Consider the following 20,639-nt stretch of genomic DNA (forward strand, 5'->3'; position numbering starts at 1 on the left):
CGGTCCATCCGACGACACCAGGTTGCACCTCAGACTGTCCAGGAGCTCAGTGATACCCTGGTCCAGATCTGGGAGGAAATCCCCCAGGTCACCATCCATTGTCTCATTAGGAGCATGCCCCGATGTTGTCAGGCATGCATACAAGCACGTGGGGGCCATACAAACTACTGAGAACCATTCTGAGTTGCTGCAATGAAATTTCAGCAAAATGGACTAGCCTGCTGCATCATTTTTTCACTTTGATTTTTGGGGTGTCTTTGAATTTAGTCCTCTGTAGGTCGATCATTTTCATTTCCATCAAACGATGGGGCATCCTTACGTTCCTAACACATTACCCATCCATATCAGTATAGAGATCCAGCAGGAGATTCTTCCCCATTGAGATCTGATGGGTTCTGAAAGTGTTCCTCTAATTTTTTTGAGCTGTGTATTTATATAATATGACCCCACAACTCTATTAAATATATGTTATATATCTGCCTTCAGTTCAGCTTAAGGCCTCATGCACACAGGGAGTTTTTGAAGCCACTTTTAGGGACGTCAGGGAAGAAGAAAAACTTTGCAAGGAACAAACAGACAGTCTTAATAAAAAAATATGACCTAATAATTGTGGTAACTTACCTCCCTACAGCCATTCCCTCCAGGAACACAGCGGTACCAATAGCTGCCTTCTGTTCCTGCAATGATTTCAGTGGAATTAGTCCAGGGGTCAGCAACCATTTCCATATTAAGTGCAATGTTTACAAACATTGAACAAGCGGCATGCCAGTAAACAACAGAGCACTGTAGCTGCATTGTTATTCATTTTTGCACTCATAATTGTACTACAAATGGCAAGTTCAACTCATTAAATATCATTATACAGTATTAATTGGTACACACACAAAAAACACAAAACATATTTATATTTAGACCTCAGATCACCCCAATTCCTGCACCATCAGACCTCTAATTAGCTGAAATTTTTGTACCATCAGACCTCAGATCAGTCCCAATTTCTGCATCATCAGACCTCAGATCAACGAAATTCCTGCACCATCAGACCTCAGATCAGCCCCAGTTTCTGCACCTTCAGATGTGAGATCAGTCCCAATTCCTGCACCATCAGACCTCAGAACAGTCCCAATTCCTGCACCATCAGACCTCAGATCAGTCCCAATTCCTGCACCATCAGACCTCAGATCAGTCCCAATTTCTGCAGCATCAGACCTCAGATCAGTCCCAATTTCTGCAGCATCAGACCTCAGATCAGCCCCAATTTCTGCAGCATCAGACCTCAAATCAGTCCCAATTTCTGCAGCATCAGGCCTCAAATCAGTCCCAATTTCTGCAGCATCAGACCTCAGATCAGCCCCAATTTCTGCATATCAGACCTCAGATTAGGCCCAATTTCTGCACCATCATACCTCAGATCAGCCCAAATGCATCCACTTTCAGACCTTAGATCAGCTCCAAACCCTGCATCTTCAGACCTCAGATCAGTCCCAATTCCTGCACCATCAGACCTCAGGTCAGCACCAAACCTTGTACCTTCAGACCTCAGATCAACCTCAATGCATCCACCTTCAGAACTCAGATCAGCTCTGAACCCTGCACCTTCAGATAACAGATCAATCCCAATATCTGCACCATCAGACTTCAGATCAGCCTCAGTTCCTGCACCTTCACCTACCCAGTTCCTACAGCGTGAGACCTCAGATTAGCCCCAATTCCTGCACCCTTATAAGCACATGTATTTTACATACCAGCTGCGGGGTTTAAGCCAGTGGAGGAAGAGTGTACAGTAGGTGTGTTCCACATATCAACACCCTCAGCTAGCGGTTGAAAATCACTTTGATTGATGTCAGGGAGTTGAATGGACCTTGAATCAACCTTTATAATTGACAGCCGAGTGAGCTGTCAATTTATATCATATTTTTGTGAAAGTTTCCCTTCATCAGCCAAGAAGCACATCTACACAACTACTAATACAGTAAAAAAAAACCCTGTGTGAACTTCATTCCCAGACATTTATCCTGCCATAATATGGATGGCATTAGAGTGGAAGGGTGAGATGTGGGGTGTTGATGCATGACAACCAGACATTTCATCTCATCTCCTGATCTGCATCAGGACAACGACTCCTACAATCAGATTGGCTGCTATGGGCAGCTCTCCGGGGAATAATATTCATAGCTCAGTACTGAGATAGAACATTTATTGTGTCTCAGGTTGGATTAATATGGGAAACCACCAACCTGCCTATGTCCTCTGTATCCTCACTGTGCTCCCCTTCACCAGAAACACTCTCACTTCTGCTCTGCACTTCCACAGCTGCTTTCTAGTTGCAATTGTGACACCCAGCAGCATGGTCGCACAAGGCAAGAGCAAGCGGCGTCCAGAGGCGGGTGCGGCCCGCACCGGGTGACACCAACCACACAGGGTGACACCGGACCCACTCCACGAAAAGGTAAGTTGTAAAGCAAGCCGATGATCCCCGCAGGATGGATCCGATCGTGCAGCGGGTCCGGTGTCACCCCGTATAGGTTGCATGCCAACGATCCCCACACAATGGATAAGACCTTCGGATTGGGGAGCACAATGGATCGGACTCCGATCCATTATGGTAAATCCGCAGATCCAATCCATCCTGTGGGAATTGTCAGCTTCCTTTACAACTTACCTTTTTGTGGAGCGGGTCCGGTGTCACCCCGTATAGGTTGCATGCCGACGATCTCCGCAGGATGGATAAGACCTGCAGATTGATAAGACCTGCGGGGATCGTCGGCATACAACCTATACGGGGTGACACCGGATCTGCTCCACGAGAAGGTAAGTTGTAAAGGAAGCCGACAATCCCCGCAGGATGCATCGGATCTGCAGATTGAGCATAATCGACCGGACTCCGATTCATTATGTTCAATCCGCAGATCCGATGCATCCTGCGGGGATTGTCGGAGAGGGTATCACCAAATGTTACCGCACCGGGTGACACCAACCCTAGGGACGCCCCTGGCCAGAGCCACACTAATAAGGGCTCATTCACACAGGAAGCCAGTGGCAGTATAAACAAGTGGTTGAGCTGTGGTTTTACCAACCCCTGACCATCTACATGAAGAAAGACATGCAGCTGCTCAGGGCTGTGACACACTTTGACAGCAAACCTCTGCTTCGTTGTTCATCCTGTTAGGGGTGAAAACAGGCAGTGAGGAGGATACCTGTTCAACGTGCATAAAGGAAAGAATCGTATGCGCGGCCACAGAGAAAGTACAACTGAAACACAGCTGCAAACACCGAAAAGTGTTCCAGCACTCAAGAGGAAATCAAAACCAATAGATAGTGTTGTGCTATAGGTCCAGCATAAAGCGCAAAGTATTCTAAAAAACAAAATATTCTAACGATCAATACTTTCTTAGATTGTAAGCTCCCAGGATCAGGCCCTCCTATCCCTCTTGTATTGAACTGTATTGTTGCTGTATTGTCTCCCGTTATATTGTAAAGCGCTGAGCAAACTGTTGGCGCTATATAAATCCTGTATAATAATATATAAATCCTGTATAATAATATATAAATCCTGTATAATAATATATAAATCCTGTATAATATATAAATCCTGTATAATAATAATATATAAATCCTGTATAATAATAATATATAAATCCTGAATAATAATAATATATAAATCCTGTATAATAATAATAATATATAAATCCTGTATAATAATAATATATAAATCCTGTATAATAATATATAAATCCTGTATAATAATAATAATATATAAATCCTGTATAACAATAATAATATATAAATCCTGTATAATAATAATATATAAATCCTGTATAATAATAATAATTAATTGAGAAAATTGAAATCCCCACCCAAATAAATCAAAAATAAGAAACAAACAATAAATAGGCAATATATAAAATAACTCAAATATATTAATGAATTGATATAGTGCACACCCAACAGGGTCCCATTGCTTCAGTCATGTGACGCAACGCGTCGGATGGAAGCGTGGCGACAGCATTTCCAGTGCCATGACGGCCACCGCCATCTTTGATACTCCATGTCTGATATGCTAGAAGAGGGTTTCTACCCTTGTGATCTATGTGAGTGCGGTTTTTTTATGCTATAATACGTTTTATACAATACAATTTTGAGAAGCCCCCTTCGTCTTTCTTTCTGAGTACATCCCCAAGCCGGAGATTGGTTGGAGAGGAATTCCATCAGCCCTGACATGTGGAGGAAGTTTGGACATGCATCTGAGCATTTTTTTGACCTGTTACTCATAAGTCACAACCAGGAGGTGAGTGTGCATGCTGGGTGATGGTGATCACAGCAGTGTACTAAGGGGAAGATCACTTTGGATTTCCTGTGTTTGGGACAGGGCGCAGGGATGAGGGCGCAGAGATCAGGGCGTAGGGATCAGGACTCAGGGTGCAGGGATCAGGGCGCAGCGGTCAGGGCGTAGGGATCAGGACTCAGGGATCAGGACTCAGGGATCAAGGTGCAGGGATCAGGGTGCAGAGATCAGGACTCGGGGATCCGCTGCAATCTGGGGGGGGGGCATAGACCACCCCAGCACCCCCCTAGATCCGGCCATGTGGGCGTGCCCTCCCAACCGTACTGTCGGACTCATAGGCGTGGCCTCCCGGACCAGTGAAGTTCAGGATTGGTTGGCGGGCTTGTCTTCTACAGAGCCCCGCCCAGAGATTGCGAGCAGTTCAAACGGCCGGAGAGAGGAGTCTGTAGTAGTAGCCGCGATGTACGTCCTCCTCCGCCGTCTCATCCCGGTACGGAGAGCCCTGCCACTGGCCCCGGGGCTGCGATACTGCTCAGGTGAGCGAGAAGGGGCTTCTCGGGTGATGGGAGGCCAAGTGTACTGACCGAGCCGGGGGGGGCCATGTGATCGGAGCGGATCTTGCTACTGCACCGGACTGGTCCGGGGTTAACCTCTTGTGTGCGGCGGAGTCAGGCGCTCCCCCTTCCAGGGACAATGGGGTGAAGGATGCCTATGGACACCCCCCCTAAAATCAGCTCTGCATCCCAAAAATAGAACTTTATGTATATCTATAGAATATGACGTCACGTGTATCATCGTTATTAATATATAACATTTTGGTACTTGTCTGTTAATTCATCGGATTTATATATATATATATATATATATATTTTTTTGTGATTATTGATAAATGTCTCCGGAGCCACTGACTGCAATACAAAGATCCATTAGGACCAGGGGCGGACTGACCATTTGGAAACTCAGGCACTGTCCTAGGGCCCGGGGTCAGTAGGGGGCCCCATGAGATGCCCCTGGTACCTTTTTCATAGACTTTTTTGAGTTTGGGCAAGGACACAGGGGCCCCATGATCCCCTATTGCCCGGGGGCCCATGAGTTGTCAGTCCGCTCCTGATTAGGACCGACAGGCTCTATAAACATGCCCAACGGGTGGGATGGACTCTTACAGCCCCCATAGGCACGCTGACTGTTGGCCCAACAATGACCAAATATGGAAGTGGTAACCAACCTCAGGTCCCCCCCAATCAGGTTGTGGGTTGGTTTTTTTTTTTTTTTTTTTCTTGGGAAGTTCCCTAAAGTTGGACATTCACTTTTTATAGATTTTTGAATGAACATCCATACAAACCTTTTCATCAATGGCTGGAGGAATATCATTCAAAAGTACTTTAAAAAAGTTGACTTTTACCATTCGGTTTGAAAGAGGATTTTCCTGAACGCAAACCACACGCCGGGTATACACTAGAAGTATGAACGAAAATTAGGAAAATTCATACAAAAGTTTGCTTGGCATTCAATTGTTCAAAAGCAGTTCAAGATTATGCTGGTCGTACATGTATAGATGTGGTTTTTTTTTTGTTTTAAGAACATTCTTTTGATTTTGTAATCGAATTTTGATAATTTTCTACCGCAGTGATGGGAAAATTTGAAGGATCAGGAAGTACAACTTCTCAAACAAATTTTCGGAATATGGTTTTCATTCAGAAATTACAGTCTGTTTATAATTTATTATACATTATTTATATAGCACCAAAAAGTTTGCTCAGCGCTGTACATTATAGTGGGAGACCGTACAATACAATACACGAGGGGTTCGAGGGCCCTGCTCCTTGGAGCTTACAATCTAGGAGGGAGGGGATAGTGGTACAGGAAGAAATGGCTGTGGGGGATGGAGTGGTGGGAGGAGTGGAGGAGATCGGCTGTTAGGTGAGGGCGGGGTAGGCTTCCCTGAAGAGATGGGTTTTCAGGGTGCGCCTAAAGGTGAGGAGGGTAGATAAGTCTGATGGATTGGGGTAGTGAGTTCCAGAGGATGGGGGAAGACCTGGAGAAGTCCTGGAGACGGGCATGGGAGGAGGAGACCAGGGAACTGGAGAGAAGGAGATCTTGTGAGGAGCGAAGAGTTATTATGTTAAAAGTAAACCGATATAGAGAATTAATTATATGTTAAAAGCAAAGTGAAATTTTCATACAACCTTGTACACCACGTACAAAGAATAATCGTACGATTATAGAATTTTTTTTTTTTTTTTAAATGTTAAGTTTAAGAACATTTGATTTTCTAATCGTGGAAACAAGTTGATCATTTTCGACCGCAATTTGAAGGGCTAGGAAAAAAGTTCTCGATCGAACAAATTTTCGGACAGTGTATGTGCTTTTTGTTCACAAATTAGTCTGTTTTATAATTGACGTGTTAAAAGTAAAGTGACATTTTTTTTGAATGACATTGTGCACAACATACAAAGAATAATCGTACGATTTATAGAGGGGTCTTTTGTTTTTTGTTTTTTTTGTTTTTTTCTTCATTTAAGGAATATTTGATTTTCTAATCGTGGAAACAAGTTGGTTCGTTTTCAACCACAGTTTGAAGGGGCAGGAAAAAAGTTCTCGATCAAACACGTTTTCAGACAGTGTATGTTGTTTTTGTTCAGAAATTAGTCTGTTTATAATTGATGTGTTAAAAGTAAAGTGAAATTTTTTTGAATGACATTGTGCACAACATACAAAGAATGTTCATATTACAGAAAATCTATACATGTATGGCCGGCATAAGTGTGCTTTCAACATTTGATTTTGGAACAAAAGGACTTTACTGAACAAAAACCACGCTCACTGTTAAGCCAGGCATACACTCGAAGAATTTTCAACAAAAATGAATGGGAAAATTTGTATGGAAATTCTCATGGCATTCATGTGTTCAAAAGTAGTTCAAGATTATACTGGCTGTACACCTATAAATTATATATATTTTTTTTTATGTTCATTTTAAGAACATTCAAATTTTTAAAGATTATACTGGCTGTACACATACGGATTTTTTTTTTTTTTTTTTTTTTAAATCTTAATTTTAAGAAAGTTCAATTTTCTAATCGTGGGATCACACTGTTTGTTTTTGACCACAATTTGAAGGGGCAGGAAAGAAAACTTTTCTCGATCAAACACGTTTTCAGACAGTGTATGTGGTTTTCGTTCAGAATTTACAGTCCGTTTTTTATAATTGATGTGTTTAAAAGTAAAGTGAAATTTTTGAATGACATTGTGCACAACATACAAAGCATGTTCATACGATTACAGAAAATCTATACATGTATGGCCAGCATAAGTGTGCTTTTAACATTTTCGAACAAATGGATTTTCCTGCATGAAAACCGGATATACACACACAAAGAATTTTCAGAAAATATTTTTTAGGAAAATCCATACGGAAATTCTCAGTATATTCAAATGTTCAAAAGTAGTTCAAGATTATGCTGGTCGTAGATTTTTTTTTTTGTTTTTTTTTTTTGTTTTGTTTTTTTGTTTCCCTGAAGATGTTCGATTTTCTAATTGTGGGGTAAAATTGTTCATTTTTTACTGCAATTTTGAAGGAGCAGGAAGGAAAACCTCTCGATCGCACAAATATTTGACTGGTGTATATGGTTTTCATTCAGAAATTAGTCTGTTTGGAATTTTAAAAGCAAAGTGAAATTTTGAAATCTTGTACACAATGTACAATTACAGAAAATCTTTAAGTGTATGGCCAGCAATAAGTTTGATTTTGGAACAAAGGGACTTTCCTGAATGAAAACCTCACACACTGTCAGAAATTATTTCTAAAAAAATTTTTCATCCTGCTCCTTTCGAATTTCCTCATCACCGCGGTCAAAAACGAACATCGATTTGACCCCAGGAATGATTAGAAAATCAAACGAATGTTCTAACAGCAAAAAAGTCACATGACATTCTACTAGTGAGTACCCAGCTGTAGAAAGTTGTTGGAGAAAACATTTCCATCCTGATCCTTTTGAATTTTCTCGTTCCTGCTCCTGAACACAAATGTCGATTTGACGTGATTTAGAAAATCCAACAAATGTTCCTTAAATGAAAATGTTCAGCTAACAGTCTATAGTGTATGGTCGGCTTTGGATTCAATAGCAGATCCCAAACCATTGGCATAGATTTAAAGCTCCTGTACTTGGTGAAGGAAATCCTGAAAACATGATGTGTTGGGGGTACTTGAGAGCCGAGGTTGGGAACCCCTGGAATATGCCCATATAGGGTCAATGATGTCACCAGCATCTCCACCCCTTTGTTACCTGTAAGGTAGGGAACACCACGGGTGCTGCTAATTGGACCAGCAGCCTGCGATCATGTGACGGATTCCTCCGGGTTCACGCTGAGGTTGGCCCGAACCTTCCCTCATCCTTCGTGACTTACCCTGTGATTGGCCCGAACCTTCGCTCATCCTTCATGACTTACCCTGTGATTGGCCCGAACCTTCCCTCATCCTTCATGACTTACCCTGTGATTGGCCCGAACCTTCGCTCCCCTGTGATTGGCCCGAACCTTCGCTCCCCTGGGATTGGCCCGAACCTTCGCTCCCCTGGGATTGGCCCGAACCTTCGCTCCCCTGGGATTGGCCCGAACCTTCGCTCCCCTGGGATTGGCCCGAACCTTCGCTCCCCTGGGATTGGCCCGAACCTTCGCTCCCCTGGGATTGGCCCGAACCTTCGCTCCCCTGGGATTGGCCCGAACCTTCGCTCCCCTGGGATTGGCCCGAACCTTCGCTCCCCTGGGATTGGCCCGAACCTTCGCTCCCCTGGGATTGGCCCGAACCTTCGCTCATCCTTCATGACTTACCCTGTGATTGGCTATCTGTACTTTGTTATCACTTTTTTTTTTTATTTATTTATTAAATATTCTATATTTTGACTATCGCTTTTCCTGAAGTTGTCCTTTAGTTTCCCCGCCCCTGTGAGTGGCAGCCACATACCCAAATACTTACAGCGCAGCTATACTTCTTAACTGTACCTCCCTGCCCCGAATGGCACAATGTTCACAGAAAATGTTACTGTATAAAATGCTAATTGGTAAGGGCTCAGTCACTTGGGAGGTTAAAGCACGTGGATGAGCCATGATCTTATTACCCCACCATTACTCACCGAAAGAAGGGCGTGCATCCCCTAAGGGGTGTACAGCATGTTGCCTTTGGCAGGTTGTACCCATTTAAGCGTATAGGGCTGTGCCGCAGCTCAGTGCAGTGGTGTAGCATTTACATATCACTTGTGAGCACCTATGAAAAGTGTTTCAGCGTTGGTCACTTTTCAAACTGGTGACCAAGGCTTCCTGGTCAGGAAGCAAAAGGAAGTCTCTCCAAAATGAGAGCAGTTCCCCTTGGATAGTACAATCTCCTTCAGATCTACCAATCGCTTTATAGAGTAAGGGTCTGTCTGCAAGATGAGGACCTACCTGATCCAGCCAATCAAAGATTTGGTAAATGTGAAGATGATTGTACAATTGGATGGCAGTGTATATGGTGACCCTTAGGCCTGATTTACACCCTTTTTTTTTTTTTTTTTTTTTTTTTTTTTAATATATATATTTAATAATTATTGTTGGGCAGATTAAAAAAAAAAAGGTTCAAAGACGCACTACATGCTTTTTTCTGTAGTGTCTCCATTGAAGTCTATCGATCCAAAAATGCACAAAAAAAATCCCTGACCCTTTCTGAAAATGCATGGATGTGAACGTGTCCCGTAGGAAACCATGTTAAATGGACTGTTGTGCGTTTCTGCAAAAAACACATGGGTGTGACCCGGGCTTTAGATGGTTGTCACCAAAACTGTCCTCACCGATGGCCCATAACTTCTTGTTCTGGTGACAACTGTAAAATGTTGGGTTTCCCATCACTTTCTGCCTCTGTGACTGTGGTCACCAGGACAAATGCGGAATGAATCCTCAATAGGGACACAGGCAGCAAGAAAAACATGACGGGGCTTGCAGCCCTTCATCTACTTTATTCCAAATGAAGAAAAATGCGTTTTGGACATAAATTTTGGGGGTCGGTGCACAGCAAAACCTGATGTGGGAAAGGCGCATTCTGTATGACTTTCCCACACCAGGGGTGGACGTGCTGCCTTTGCGATCTGCTTGTGGGTGCCAATTAATTGCTGATGACGGCCCCAATGTATATTGCAAACAGCGCATTTGCAGGCACCAAATCGCACAGTACCATGCAGTTTGATGCAGTGCGTTCTGCAAAAGTAGCGCTTGCACTACTTTTTTGCATTTTGCAGCCCATTCAAAGAACGGGCTGCAAAACCAGACTGCATGGGAAACGCACAGGAACGGTGCTCTGGTGTGAAACGGCCATAAGTGCGCATGTCTTAACATGCATTGTGTATGGCCTATCTGATACACTACAGTGGCGCAAAAATTGCATGTATGGCATTTCTGGCAGCACGCTGCAACCCCCGTTGGTGCATTGCAGGGGTTGTATTTTTCTGCGGTAGGTGCGCCGAGTAGGTGTTTGGGGTGGGGATATGTAGAACAAATGTCGCAGCATCTCAGCATTGTGAGTTCACACAGCAGTTGTGTAACTGGGCCTCTAAAGTGCCCATCAGAACACTTTAGGGCCATTATAACGTGCACTTATTTTTTCATTTTATTTAATATATACACCCCTACCAGCCACTTTATTAGGTACACCTTGTTGGTGCCAAGAAAATATCCCCCGCACCATTACACCACCAGATTTAAAACATAATAAATAGTGTTGTGCTAACTTATATAAACATAATAGTCCATAAACAGATCCCTGACGAAGCCACGTGGTTGGTGGTGTAACGCGTGGGGGCGGAGCCTAGTGACGTCATTGCTGTGTTTTTTTTTGTTTTTTTTCTTTTACATGGAGCGGGCGTTTTAAATTCCAAACCAATCTGTTACTGCTTCTATCATGTGAGTGACACTCTGGAACTTTATGTGAAATTAAAACCCTATTACACTATGGGAGACGTCCTCTGTTCTTTCTATGTGTGGAGCTAAGAAGAGTTCATTGAAGGGGTGCCGGGTCCATTTGAATACATGGAAAATGCTTTGCATGCATTTCTGATGATGAAAAAAGGCTCTGGACAGCATCTGGATATTAAACCATTAAAATCGCTTCTAAATGCGTTTACAGGCGTTTGGCATTTGAAACGCTGAAAAAAAATCTACTCCTGAATGCAAGTTTGGTGTATTTAAAAAGACTGTAAACCCAACTGCCTGTAAATGCCTGTAAAGGACGATGTGTACATGGACACATAGGAAAACAGTAGGGAGAGTTCAGGGGCTGCTGAAATAAAACCAGCTGCAGTGTACATGAGCCCTTCTACTATCATTGAAGGGGTGCCTGTCATCAGCTCTCTGCTGCCATCTAGAGCATCTGTTTGGAATTACCATGCTTGGCTGACCTGTATTAACCATTTGCCTACCGGGCACTTATACCCCCTTCCTGTCCAGACCAATTTCAGTTCTATCGCACTTTGACAATTGCGCCGTCATGTCTCCTAGATTGTAAGCTCTAATGAGCCGGGCTCTCTGTTTCCTCTTGTACCAAATTGTATTGTAACTGTCATGTCTACCTTCATTTTGTAAAGCGCTGAGCAAACTGTTGGCGCTATATAAATCCTGTATAATAACACTGTACCCATATGAATTTTTTTCACGCAAATAGAGCTTTCTTTTGGTGGCATTTACTCGCCACTAGGTTTTTTTTTTTTTTTTTTTTTTTTTTTCCCGCTATAAACAAAGAGCAAAAAATTTAAAATTTTCTTGTTTCTATTATAAAATTTTGCAAACAGGTAATTTTTCTGCTTCACTGATGTGCTTTTGATGAGGTTGCACTGATAGGCAGCACTGATGGGCACCGATCAGCAGTGCCATGACGATCGGTGCCGATTTCCTCCCCCCCCCCCCCCCCCCCCCGTCAACTGCCGATCCTCAGCAGTACTTTCCTCACGCTGTAATAGCAGCCGGTAACCGGCAATTACATTTCCCGGTGATCAGTGTGTCATTGAACACGGCTGATCACCTGGTAAAAGGCCACTGTGCTTATCCTTTTACCATACCACGTGATGGGCTGTGTCCGTAGGACGGGCACACAGGAGAGCGCGTTCTGGGAGGACGTCATGACACCCTCCCAGAAATGGATGGCCACAGTGAAGCAGTCATTTGCCTATCTGCGGTCAGCAAGTGATTAATATATGGGTCCATGGAAGGTGAAGCACTGTTTGTTGTGTGGTTTTTTTTTTTTTTTTTTTTTTTTTTTTAAATGGGCTTCATTTATCCGACGCACATCGTATTGGTTTTTCACCATTCAAGCACTTTATATTTATATTTCATATTTTGATTGAACTATCACTTTTGAATCTGTTTATGGACTTTTATGTGAGTTAATGCAACACTATTTATGTACCGTATTTTTCGCTCCATAAGACGCACCTAAGTTTGAGGCCGAAAACAAGAAAAAAAATATTCTGAACCAATGTACTGTGGACGCAGCACAGGGGATGACCAGAGGCTGCGGACGCAGCACAGGGGATGACCAGAGGCTGCGGACGCAGCACAGGGGATGACCAGAGGCTGCGGACGCAGCACAGGGGATGACCAGAGGCTGCGGACGCAGCACAGGGGATGACCAGAGGCTGCGGACGCAGCACAGGGGATGACCAGAGGCTGCGGACGCAGCACAGGGGATGACCAGAGGCTGCGGACCGTGGAGTCGTCCTCCCGTTAGTGTGGGCATCCGGCTAACAGCCGGGTGCGCATGCGCGAGAAGCGCTGTGCTTTGTGATTGGTCCAGCGTCTTTTGGGACCTATCATATGTCCCAGAAGACGCCATACCATTCACAAAGTGCAGCGGTTCTCGCGCATGCGCACTGGGCACCCGGCTGTCGCAGCCAAGAGCCCATACTAATGAAGCCGGCGCGGGAATACTGTGCAGCGTTGGACCTAGGAACAAGTAAGGTCCTGCTGCACAGAAGAGCTGAGCGGCCGGCCCAGTATTCTGACGCGGCGGTGGAAATACCAGACCGGCCACTCCATAAGACGCACTGACCTTTTCACCCCTTTTTTTGTGGGGGGGGGGGGGGGAGTGCATCTTATGTAGTGAAAAATACGGTACGTTTTTAAGTATTGTTGCAGCGGCTCTATTTTATTAGCTCATTCACTAGTTTGATAGCGCACATTGTTTATTTGATTTATTTATACCACCAGACTGATCCTTTTGATACAAGGCAGGATGGATCCATGCTTTCATGTTGTTTACACCATATTCTGACCCTACCATTTGAATGTCGCAGCAATTTGACAGTCTGCCCATTCTCCCCTGACCGCAACAAGGCATTTTTGTCCACACAGCCACTGCTCACTGGATATTTTTTTTTTTCTGACCATTCTCTGTAAACCGTAGAGATGGTTGTATGTGAAAATCCCAGTAGATCAGCTGTTTTTTTAAATGTCTGGCTCCAACAACCATGCCACGTTCAAAGTCATTTGAATCTCCTTTCTTCTCCATTATGATGCTCTGTATGGACTTCAGTAAGTTGTCTTCACCACATCTAGATGCCTAAATGCATTGAGTTGTTGCCATATGATTGTGTTACCAAGCAATTGAACAGGTGGGTGTACCTAATAAAGTGGTGTGTGTTAAATAATATAACTTATGAAAAGAAAACTTCTAAAAGAAAATTAAACTATTCTGTTGTAGCAATAAGAGAAAAGAAATCTGTCAAAGTTTAATCTATATGTTTTAACAGTGTTTGGGTACCGTTTTTTGTTGTTTTTGTTTGGACCTTTTTGGTAGAATTCTACAGCACCTGTTTTGTACAAGTTCAGCTGTAGCATCTCAGAGATCATGCCACTAAAGTCTTTTTGAGGGGAGTACATCACATTCTTACTGATTGTTCATATTTTCTGCCACTGTAAAGAGTCTTTCTCCTGCTATAAAGGTAAACCTGCCAGGAGGACTTGGCTTGTCCTTGTATTTGCTTGTACCTCGTACAGGCAGATCATCTTTTGGATCTCCAGCAAGGAATGACTTGTAGACCATATGTGGGGTGAAGTCATTGGGTGGAAGGGTAGCATTGTGTAGAACGTGTTGCAAGACGCCGTGTTCTCCTCCTTGCAACACTCTAATGCTGTTTTTTTTCTCAACCTTTTTTCAGTCAAGGCACCCTTTAAAATTATGGGAAATCCAGAGGCACTCCATTCTAAAATGTGAAAAACTATTCTAATCGTTTTATATAACACAGCAACATCCACACATGTAGGACACCCAACATTAGAGGTGATTTATTCTTCCAAAGCAAATACACTTTTGCACAATGGCACTGACTAGTATACCAATGTTTCTCTTCTCCCTCAATTTTTCTCCATCACTGAGCTAATATGACCCCAGCACTGATGAAGAGGGGCAGGGGAGGGTCATACTAGGATGCTGTGCAGACAGCTGACATCCTCATCAACTGATGTCATTGGTTGTCAGGATGCCGGCGGCTAGAGGGTCATAATGGTGCACAATGAATACCTGTGGCTTTGTGTAAATTTTATTTATTTCAGGTACTTGTATAGCGCTGTCAATTTACGCAGAGCTTTACATATATATTGTACATTCACATCAGTCCCTAACCCTCGAGGTGTACAATCTAAGGTCCCTAACTTACATTCATACATACACATACTAGGGACAATTTAGACAAGAGACAATTCACCTACCAGCATGTCTTTGGAGTGTGGGAGGAAACTGGAGCACCCGGAGCAAACCCACGCAGGCACATAAGACAAACTTGTTCCACCCGCTGGTTTGTATACAACTTTTGGGCAATTTCTTGACATTTTGCCAAGGCACCCCCTTAAAGAAACCTCAAGGCACCCCAGGGTGCGTGGGCACCCAGTTTGAGAAAGGCTGCTCTAATTATCATAGTTGCAGGTTTGGTACGGAAGGGGTTGACTGGCCCCAAGTGACATGCTATTGGCCATAACCACTCGCCCCACGTGGACAGACACCCCCTCCTGGGTCACCCTGCTCTCCATTGGAGAAGTTTCTGTAGTCTATCCATCATCTGGATGTTCTATCCACACACAGGGAGCCATTCATTAGGAGAGGCCCCAGGCGGTATCTTCATTATCGATAATTACTTGCAGATGGTTGGACTGAGCCTCCCAATCCAATTATGAATGAAACATGCTAATCGCTGGGAAAGTGACACCCTCTGCGTATGCCGACATGGGAGCCGGGGAGGGGGTCCAGCTAGATGTCAGATTGGAGTTTCTGTGACATCAGAATGGTATTTTACTTGAAGGATTCCCGCCAGAGATCTCAGTAATCCCTCTCCTGCTATGAAGTCTCACTCCTGGTGTAGCAGGGGAGGTCTCACCTTCAATGGTATACAGTAAAAAGATGGCAGGCAGGTGGATGGAGCTGGGAAGTCCGACGTAAAAATCTTTCCACCGCTGTCCAAGTGATCTAGCCATCTAACAGCTCTCCCTATCAGAAATTACACTTGCACTGTACATCCAGCAGACTGTACATTATGCAGATGGATTGTACAATCTCCTTTCGATTTGTGGTTTGAAACGCTCTGATTCGCATGACATGTGAACCAAAAGGCTTTTCTTTGAAACTCGACCACACGTGCGGGCCGCTCGCAGTGCAATTTGAAAAGTTCTGTGCGATGACTTTTTTTTTTTTCCCCTAAAACCAATGGACTGTGGACACAGTACGGGGGGTGGCCAGAGACTGTGGACACAGTACGGGGGGTGGCCAGAGACTGTGGACACAGTACGGGGGGTGGCCAGAGACTGTGGACACAGTACGGGGGGTGGCCAGAGACTGTGGACACAGTACGGGGGGTGGCCAGGGACTGTGGACACAGTACGGGGGGTGGCCAGGGACTGTGGACACAGTACGGGGGGTGGCCAGGGACTGTGGACACAGTACGGGGGGTGGCCAGGGACTGTGGACACAGTACGGGGGGTGGCCAGGGACTGTGGACACAGTACGGGGGGTGGCCAGGGACTGCGGACACCCTACTGTAATCTTGAGACACGTGACAGGTCCCAGAAGACTACGGAGCCATTCATGAAGCGCAGCGCTTCTCGCACATGCTCAGTGGGCACCCAGCTGTGAAGCCGCAAGCTGTCACAGCCGGGTGCCCACATTGAAGATGCCGGTGCCAGGGAGAGAAGACGGCCGATGGAAGCTGGACTAACAGGTAGGACCTAGGAGCGGGATCTTCTGCACAGTAGAGCCGAGCGGCCCGGCCCAGTATTCTAACACTGCAGCGGTGACTGGAGTACCGGGCCGGCATAAGACGCACAGACACTTTCCCCCATTTTTTGAGGGGGAAAAAGTGAGTCTTATGGAGTGAAAAATACAGTACTTCATAAAGCCTGACTGGAATACTCCCTGGAGTTTGCTAAATGAGGCCTAGTCATTGCTGCTCGCCTTCACCGTCACAGGAGTTGATAGCCAGGGCCGCGAATGGCGGCACGGGTAGGCGCGCGCACCCCCTACCTGGAGATACAAAATCACGTGTTATATATTACATGTACACAATGATTTTGCACACCCGTGTCGCCCCGTAGCAGTATTTCTGCTATAGGGCGGTGCAGAACTGGTTAAAGAAATGAAAATATAACTTTGTTATACAGGGTAAACCACGAAATGGAAAACTTTCTAATCATGTGATCTCTGCTACTTTTATTGTTCCTTTGAAAATCAACTTGTAGGTCGTGTTATTATTGGCGCCGTCTGTAACTAACTTCCCGGATGCCTGCCTCATTTCTTCCTAGTTCTCAGATCAGCATTTGAGAACCTTGATTGCAGTGAAGGGTTCTTGCTTGTAATTCCTGATGCACATTTAGGTACTTAAAGTGGAACTTCATCCAGAAGGGGATGTTCTGATTTTCTGCCTTTTCCTGCATTTTCAGAAGAAGTGCAGGGGCTTCTTCTCTGCGTGTCCTGGGGTATGGGCTTTCATGCCCACGCGGCCTGCAGAAACGCACATATGTGAACCAGCGCTATGATATTGCCTTTCAAGGGACTTTTTTTTTTTTTTTTCTGCTTTTTTTTTCTTGGTTTACTACCGCTTAAAGGAAGGGGTGAAAATCTGATTTAAAGGCTAGGTCCACCTTTCTGTGTTTCATATGTAGGATGTAACATGAAACAGTCAGTCTGCAGCCCCCCCCCCCCCCCTTCCCACCTTACTAAATCCAGGCATTCTTCTCTCTGAAGCTCCTCAATGGAGCCCAAGTGTAGTGACATTGCAGCACTTGTAGCCCACTGGTACTTCCTTTTGGTCCTGTAGCCGAAGGCCCATACCTCAGTGTGGACCTGGGCTGGCTGGAGGAATGACCTGCAGGGGTCTGTGCATTGTACCCATGATCCTCTGATTGTGGCTGCAGTGCTTTGCAGGATCCAGTGGTGGGGGGTGGGGGAAATGCACATTTTTCACATTAACGTGGTTTCATTATTTTTGCAAAAAGTAGAACTGACCTTTATTGAACTCAGGCAGATTTAAGACAAGTAGTAATTTAGCTCTGTAATCATTTATACTTAATTGTGTTTTTTGTGCTAGCAATGGAAATACTTTGCTTGGTATTGCTATTGCAATTCGTAGGGACATCGCCACTGCTCAGACTTCCACCCCACCTAGCATCCCTCACATGATAACCCCCTCAACATCCCTCTCCTTCGACCTCGCCACTGTCCAGACCTCCACCCCACCCCACCTAACATTCCTCACACTAAAACCCCATCAACACTCCACTCCTTCAACTTTGCTACCACTGAAGAGGTCACTAAGGTCTTCTCTGAAGCTCGGCCTCACCACATGCCCCCTTGACCCTCTCCCCACACAACTCCTACGATCACCCTCCTCCTCCATCCTACGCTCCCTCACTCACATCTTTAATCTCTCCCTCTTTACTGGTGCATTCCCCTCCCTTCTGAAGCATGAGCACATCACCCCCATACTTAGAAAAAACCCTCCCTGGATCCCACCGACCTGAACAACCTTAGACCCATCTCCCTGCTCCCATTCGCATCCAAACTCCTCGAGTGCTTAGTCCAGCAATGGGCTAACTGCGGGCCGTATATGGCCCGGCGGACCTTTTAATCCGGCCCGCGGAGCGTGGCAAACATCGGCTGTCAGAATGTGTGTAGGCGGGGCAGCGTGAGGAACGTGAGGGGAGCTAGGCTCCTCTCACAGTCCGCCCTGAAGACCGTAACGGCGCGGGAACACGGCGAGAGGAAAGCGCGGAGCAAAGGTAAGTGAATTGACACAGGGGGGACTTGGCTTACTACTTGGGGGGGGGGGGGGGGGAATAGTACTGTGGGGGATGAAATACTATATGAGGGATAAATTAATATGGGGAATGAATTACTATAGGGGGGATGAATTACTATGGGGGATGAATTACTATATGGGGGATTAATTACTATGCTTACTATGGGGGAATATTACTATACTTACTATGGATGACACATACACATCATTCATCTACTCTTGGTCCGGCCCCCGGGTCCAATATATGAACCCATTGCGGCCCTCAAGTCAAAAAGTTTGCCCACCCCTGGCTTAGTCTATAATTGCCTGAGTTCTCACCTCACCGACAACAACCTCCTTGACCCCTTACAGTCTGGATTCTGCCCCCTATACTCCACCGAACCTCCCTTCTCAAACTCCCCAACGACTTGCTAACCACCAAAGCTAATGGCCACTATTCAGTGCTCCTACTCCTCGACCTCTCTGCGGCTTTTGACACGGTAGACCACCCCCTCCTCCTCAAAAAAAAAAAAAACTACACTCTCTTGGCCTCAGACTCCGCTCTCTCCTGGCTCTCTTCCTATCTATCACAATGCTCCTTCAGTGTTGCCTATAATGCTGCCACCTCCCCCTCTCTCCCCCTCTGTTTTGGTCCCCCAAGGTTCTGTCCTTGGGCCCCTTCTCTTCTCCATCTACACCTCCTCCCTTGACCAACTGATACACTCTCACAGCTTCAACTACCATCTCTATGCCGATGACACGCAAATTTCTCTCTCTACCCCTCACTTCACCCTGTCCGTCTCCGCCCAAATCTTTAGCCTACTGAATGACATATCGGATTGGATGTCACTCCACTTCCTCAAATTAAACCTTTTCCAAAACCGAGCTCCTAGTTTTTCCCCCAGCCCGCTCCCCCCCCCCCCCCCCCCCCCAACTTCTCAATCATCAACCAACAACGCCACCATCGGTCCCACCCCACAAGCCAGAGTACTAGGTGTCATCATAGACTTCAATCTGTCCTTCCAGCTCCAGGTCAAATCACTGACAAACTCATGTAGACTTCACCTCCGCAACATCTCCAAAATACGTCCGTCCCTAACCCCAGAAACCACAAAACAACTCATTCATTCCCTTATCATATCACGACTTGACTATTGTAACTCCCTCCTCCTTGGCCTACCTCACCACAGGCTATCCCTGCTTCAGTCTATCCTGAACACTGCGGCCAGACTCATCCACCTTACTAACCGCTCCGTATCCGCCACCCCCCTCTGTCATTCCCTCCACTGGCTTCCGATTGCCCAACGGATAAAGTTCAAAATGCTAACACTGACTTATAAAGCTGTTCATGACACTGCCCCTAACTACATCACTGACCTAATATCCAAATACCACCCAAAACGTACTCTCCGTTCCTCACAAGACCTACTCTCTAGTTCCCTGGTCTCCTCCTCCCATGCCAGTCTCCAGGGCTTCCCCCATCCTCTGGAACACCCTACCCCAATCCATCAGACTATCACCCTCTCTTCTCCTTCAGGCGCACCCTGAAAACCCATCTCTTCAGGGAAGCCTACCCCGCCCTGAGCTAATTGCCGATCTCCCCCACTCTTCCTACCACTCCATCCCCCACAGCTATTTCCTCCTGTACCACTATCCCCTCCCTCCTAGATTGTAAGCTCCAAAGAGCAGGGCCCTCTAACCCCTCATGTATTTGTTACTGTACTGTCTCCCATTGTAATGTACAGCGCTGAGCAAACTGTTGGCGCTATATAAATACTGTATAATAAAAATATAATATTGGTCTGCCTTGGTGTTAATCTACCTCCATCGCTAGCTGAGGGACGTAAGGCGATGGGCCTATTCACTTCTATGGGGCTCTGTTTACACAGGCACAGCCACGAGAAGTCAGACAACTAGCGGCGTGGGATGTAAACAATCCCTGGAGCCCACTGATGCCAGATCTCGGTAAATATGCATCTGTGAAGGGAGTTTCGGTTACGTCAGTTGAGGGGGGCAAATGGGGTGCGTTCACTTTAAGTGAATAAATCTGTAAAGTGAACCTCTTGAAAAACCAC

The 20,639-nt window shown here is 45.4% G+C and overlaps 1 protein-coding gene across 1 annotated transcript in view; it reads left to right on the top strand.

The window, feature by feature from the left end:
- The first annotated feature begins 4,666 nt into the window (after nt 1-4,666).
- The window catches only part of LOC149438322 (nucleoside diphosphate kinase A-like), a 29,940-nt gene continuing 13,967 nt past the window's right edge, over nt 4,667-20,639 (top strand). The window contains exon 1 of the mRNA XM_089659992.1: nt 4,667-4,821. Coding sequence (XP_089516118.1) covers nt 4,746-4,821 — 76 coding nt within the window. The 5' untranslated portion in view covers nt 4,667-4,745. The remainder of the gene's footprint in view (nt 4,822-20,639) is intronic.

This window comes from Staurois parvus, unplaced genomic scaffold (assembly GCF_062004578.1).
Source record: "Staurois parvus isolate SC_StPar_1 unplaced genomic scaffold, SC_StPar_1.0 ptg001193l, whole genome shotgun sequence".
NCBI lineage: Eukaryota > Metazoa > Chordata > Amphibia > Anura > Ranidae > Staurois > Staurois parvus.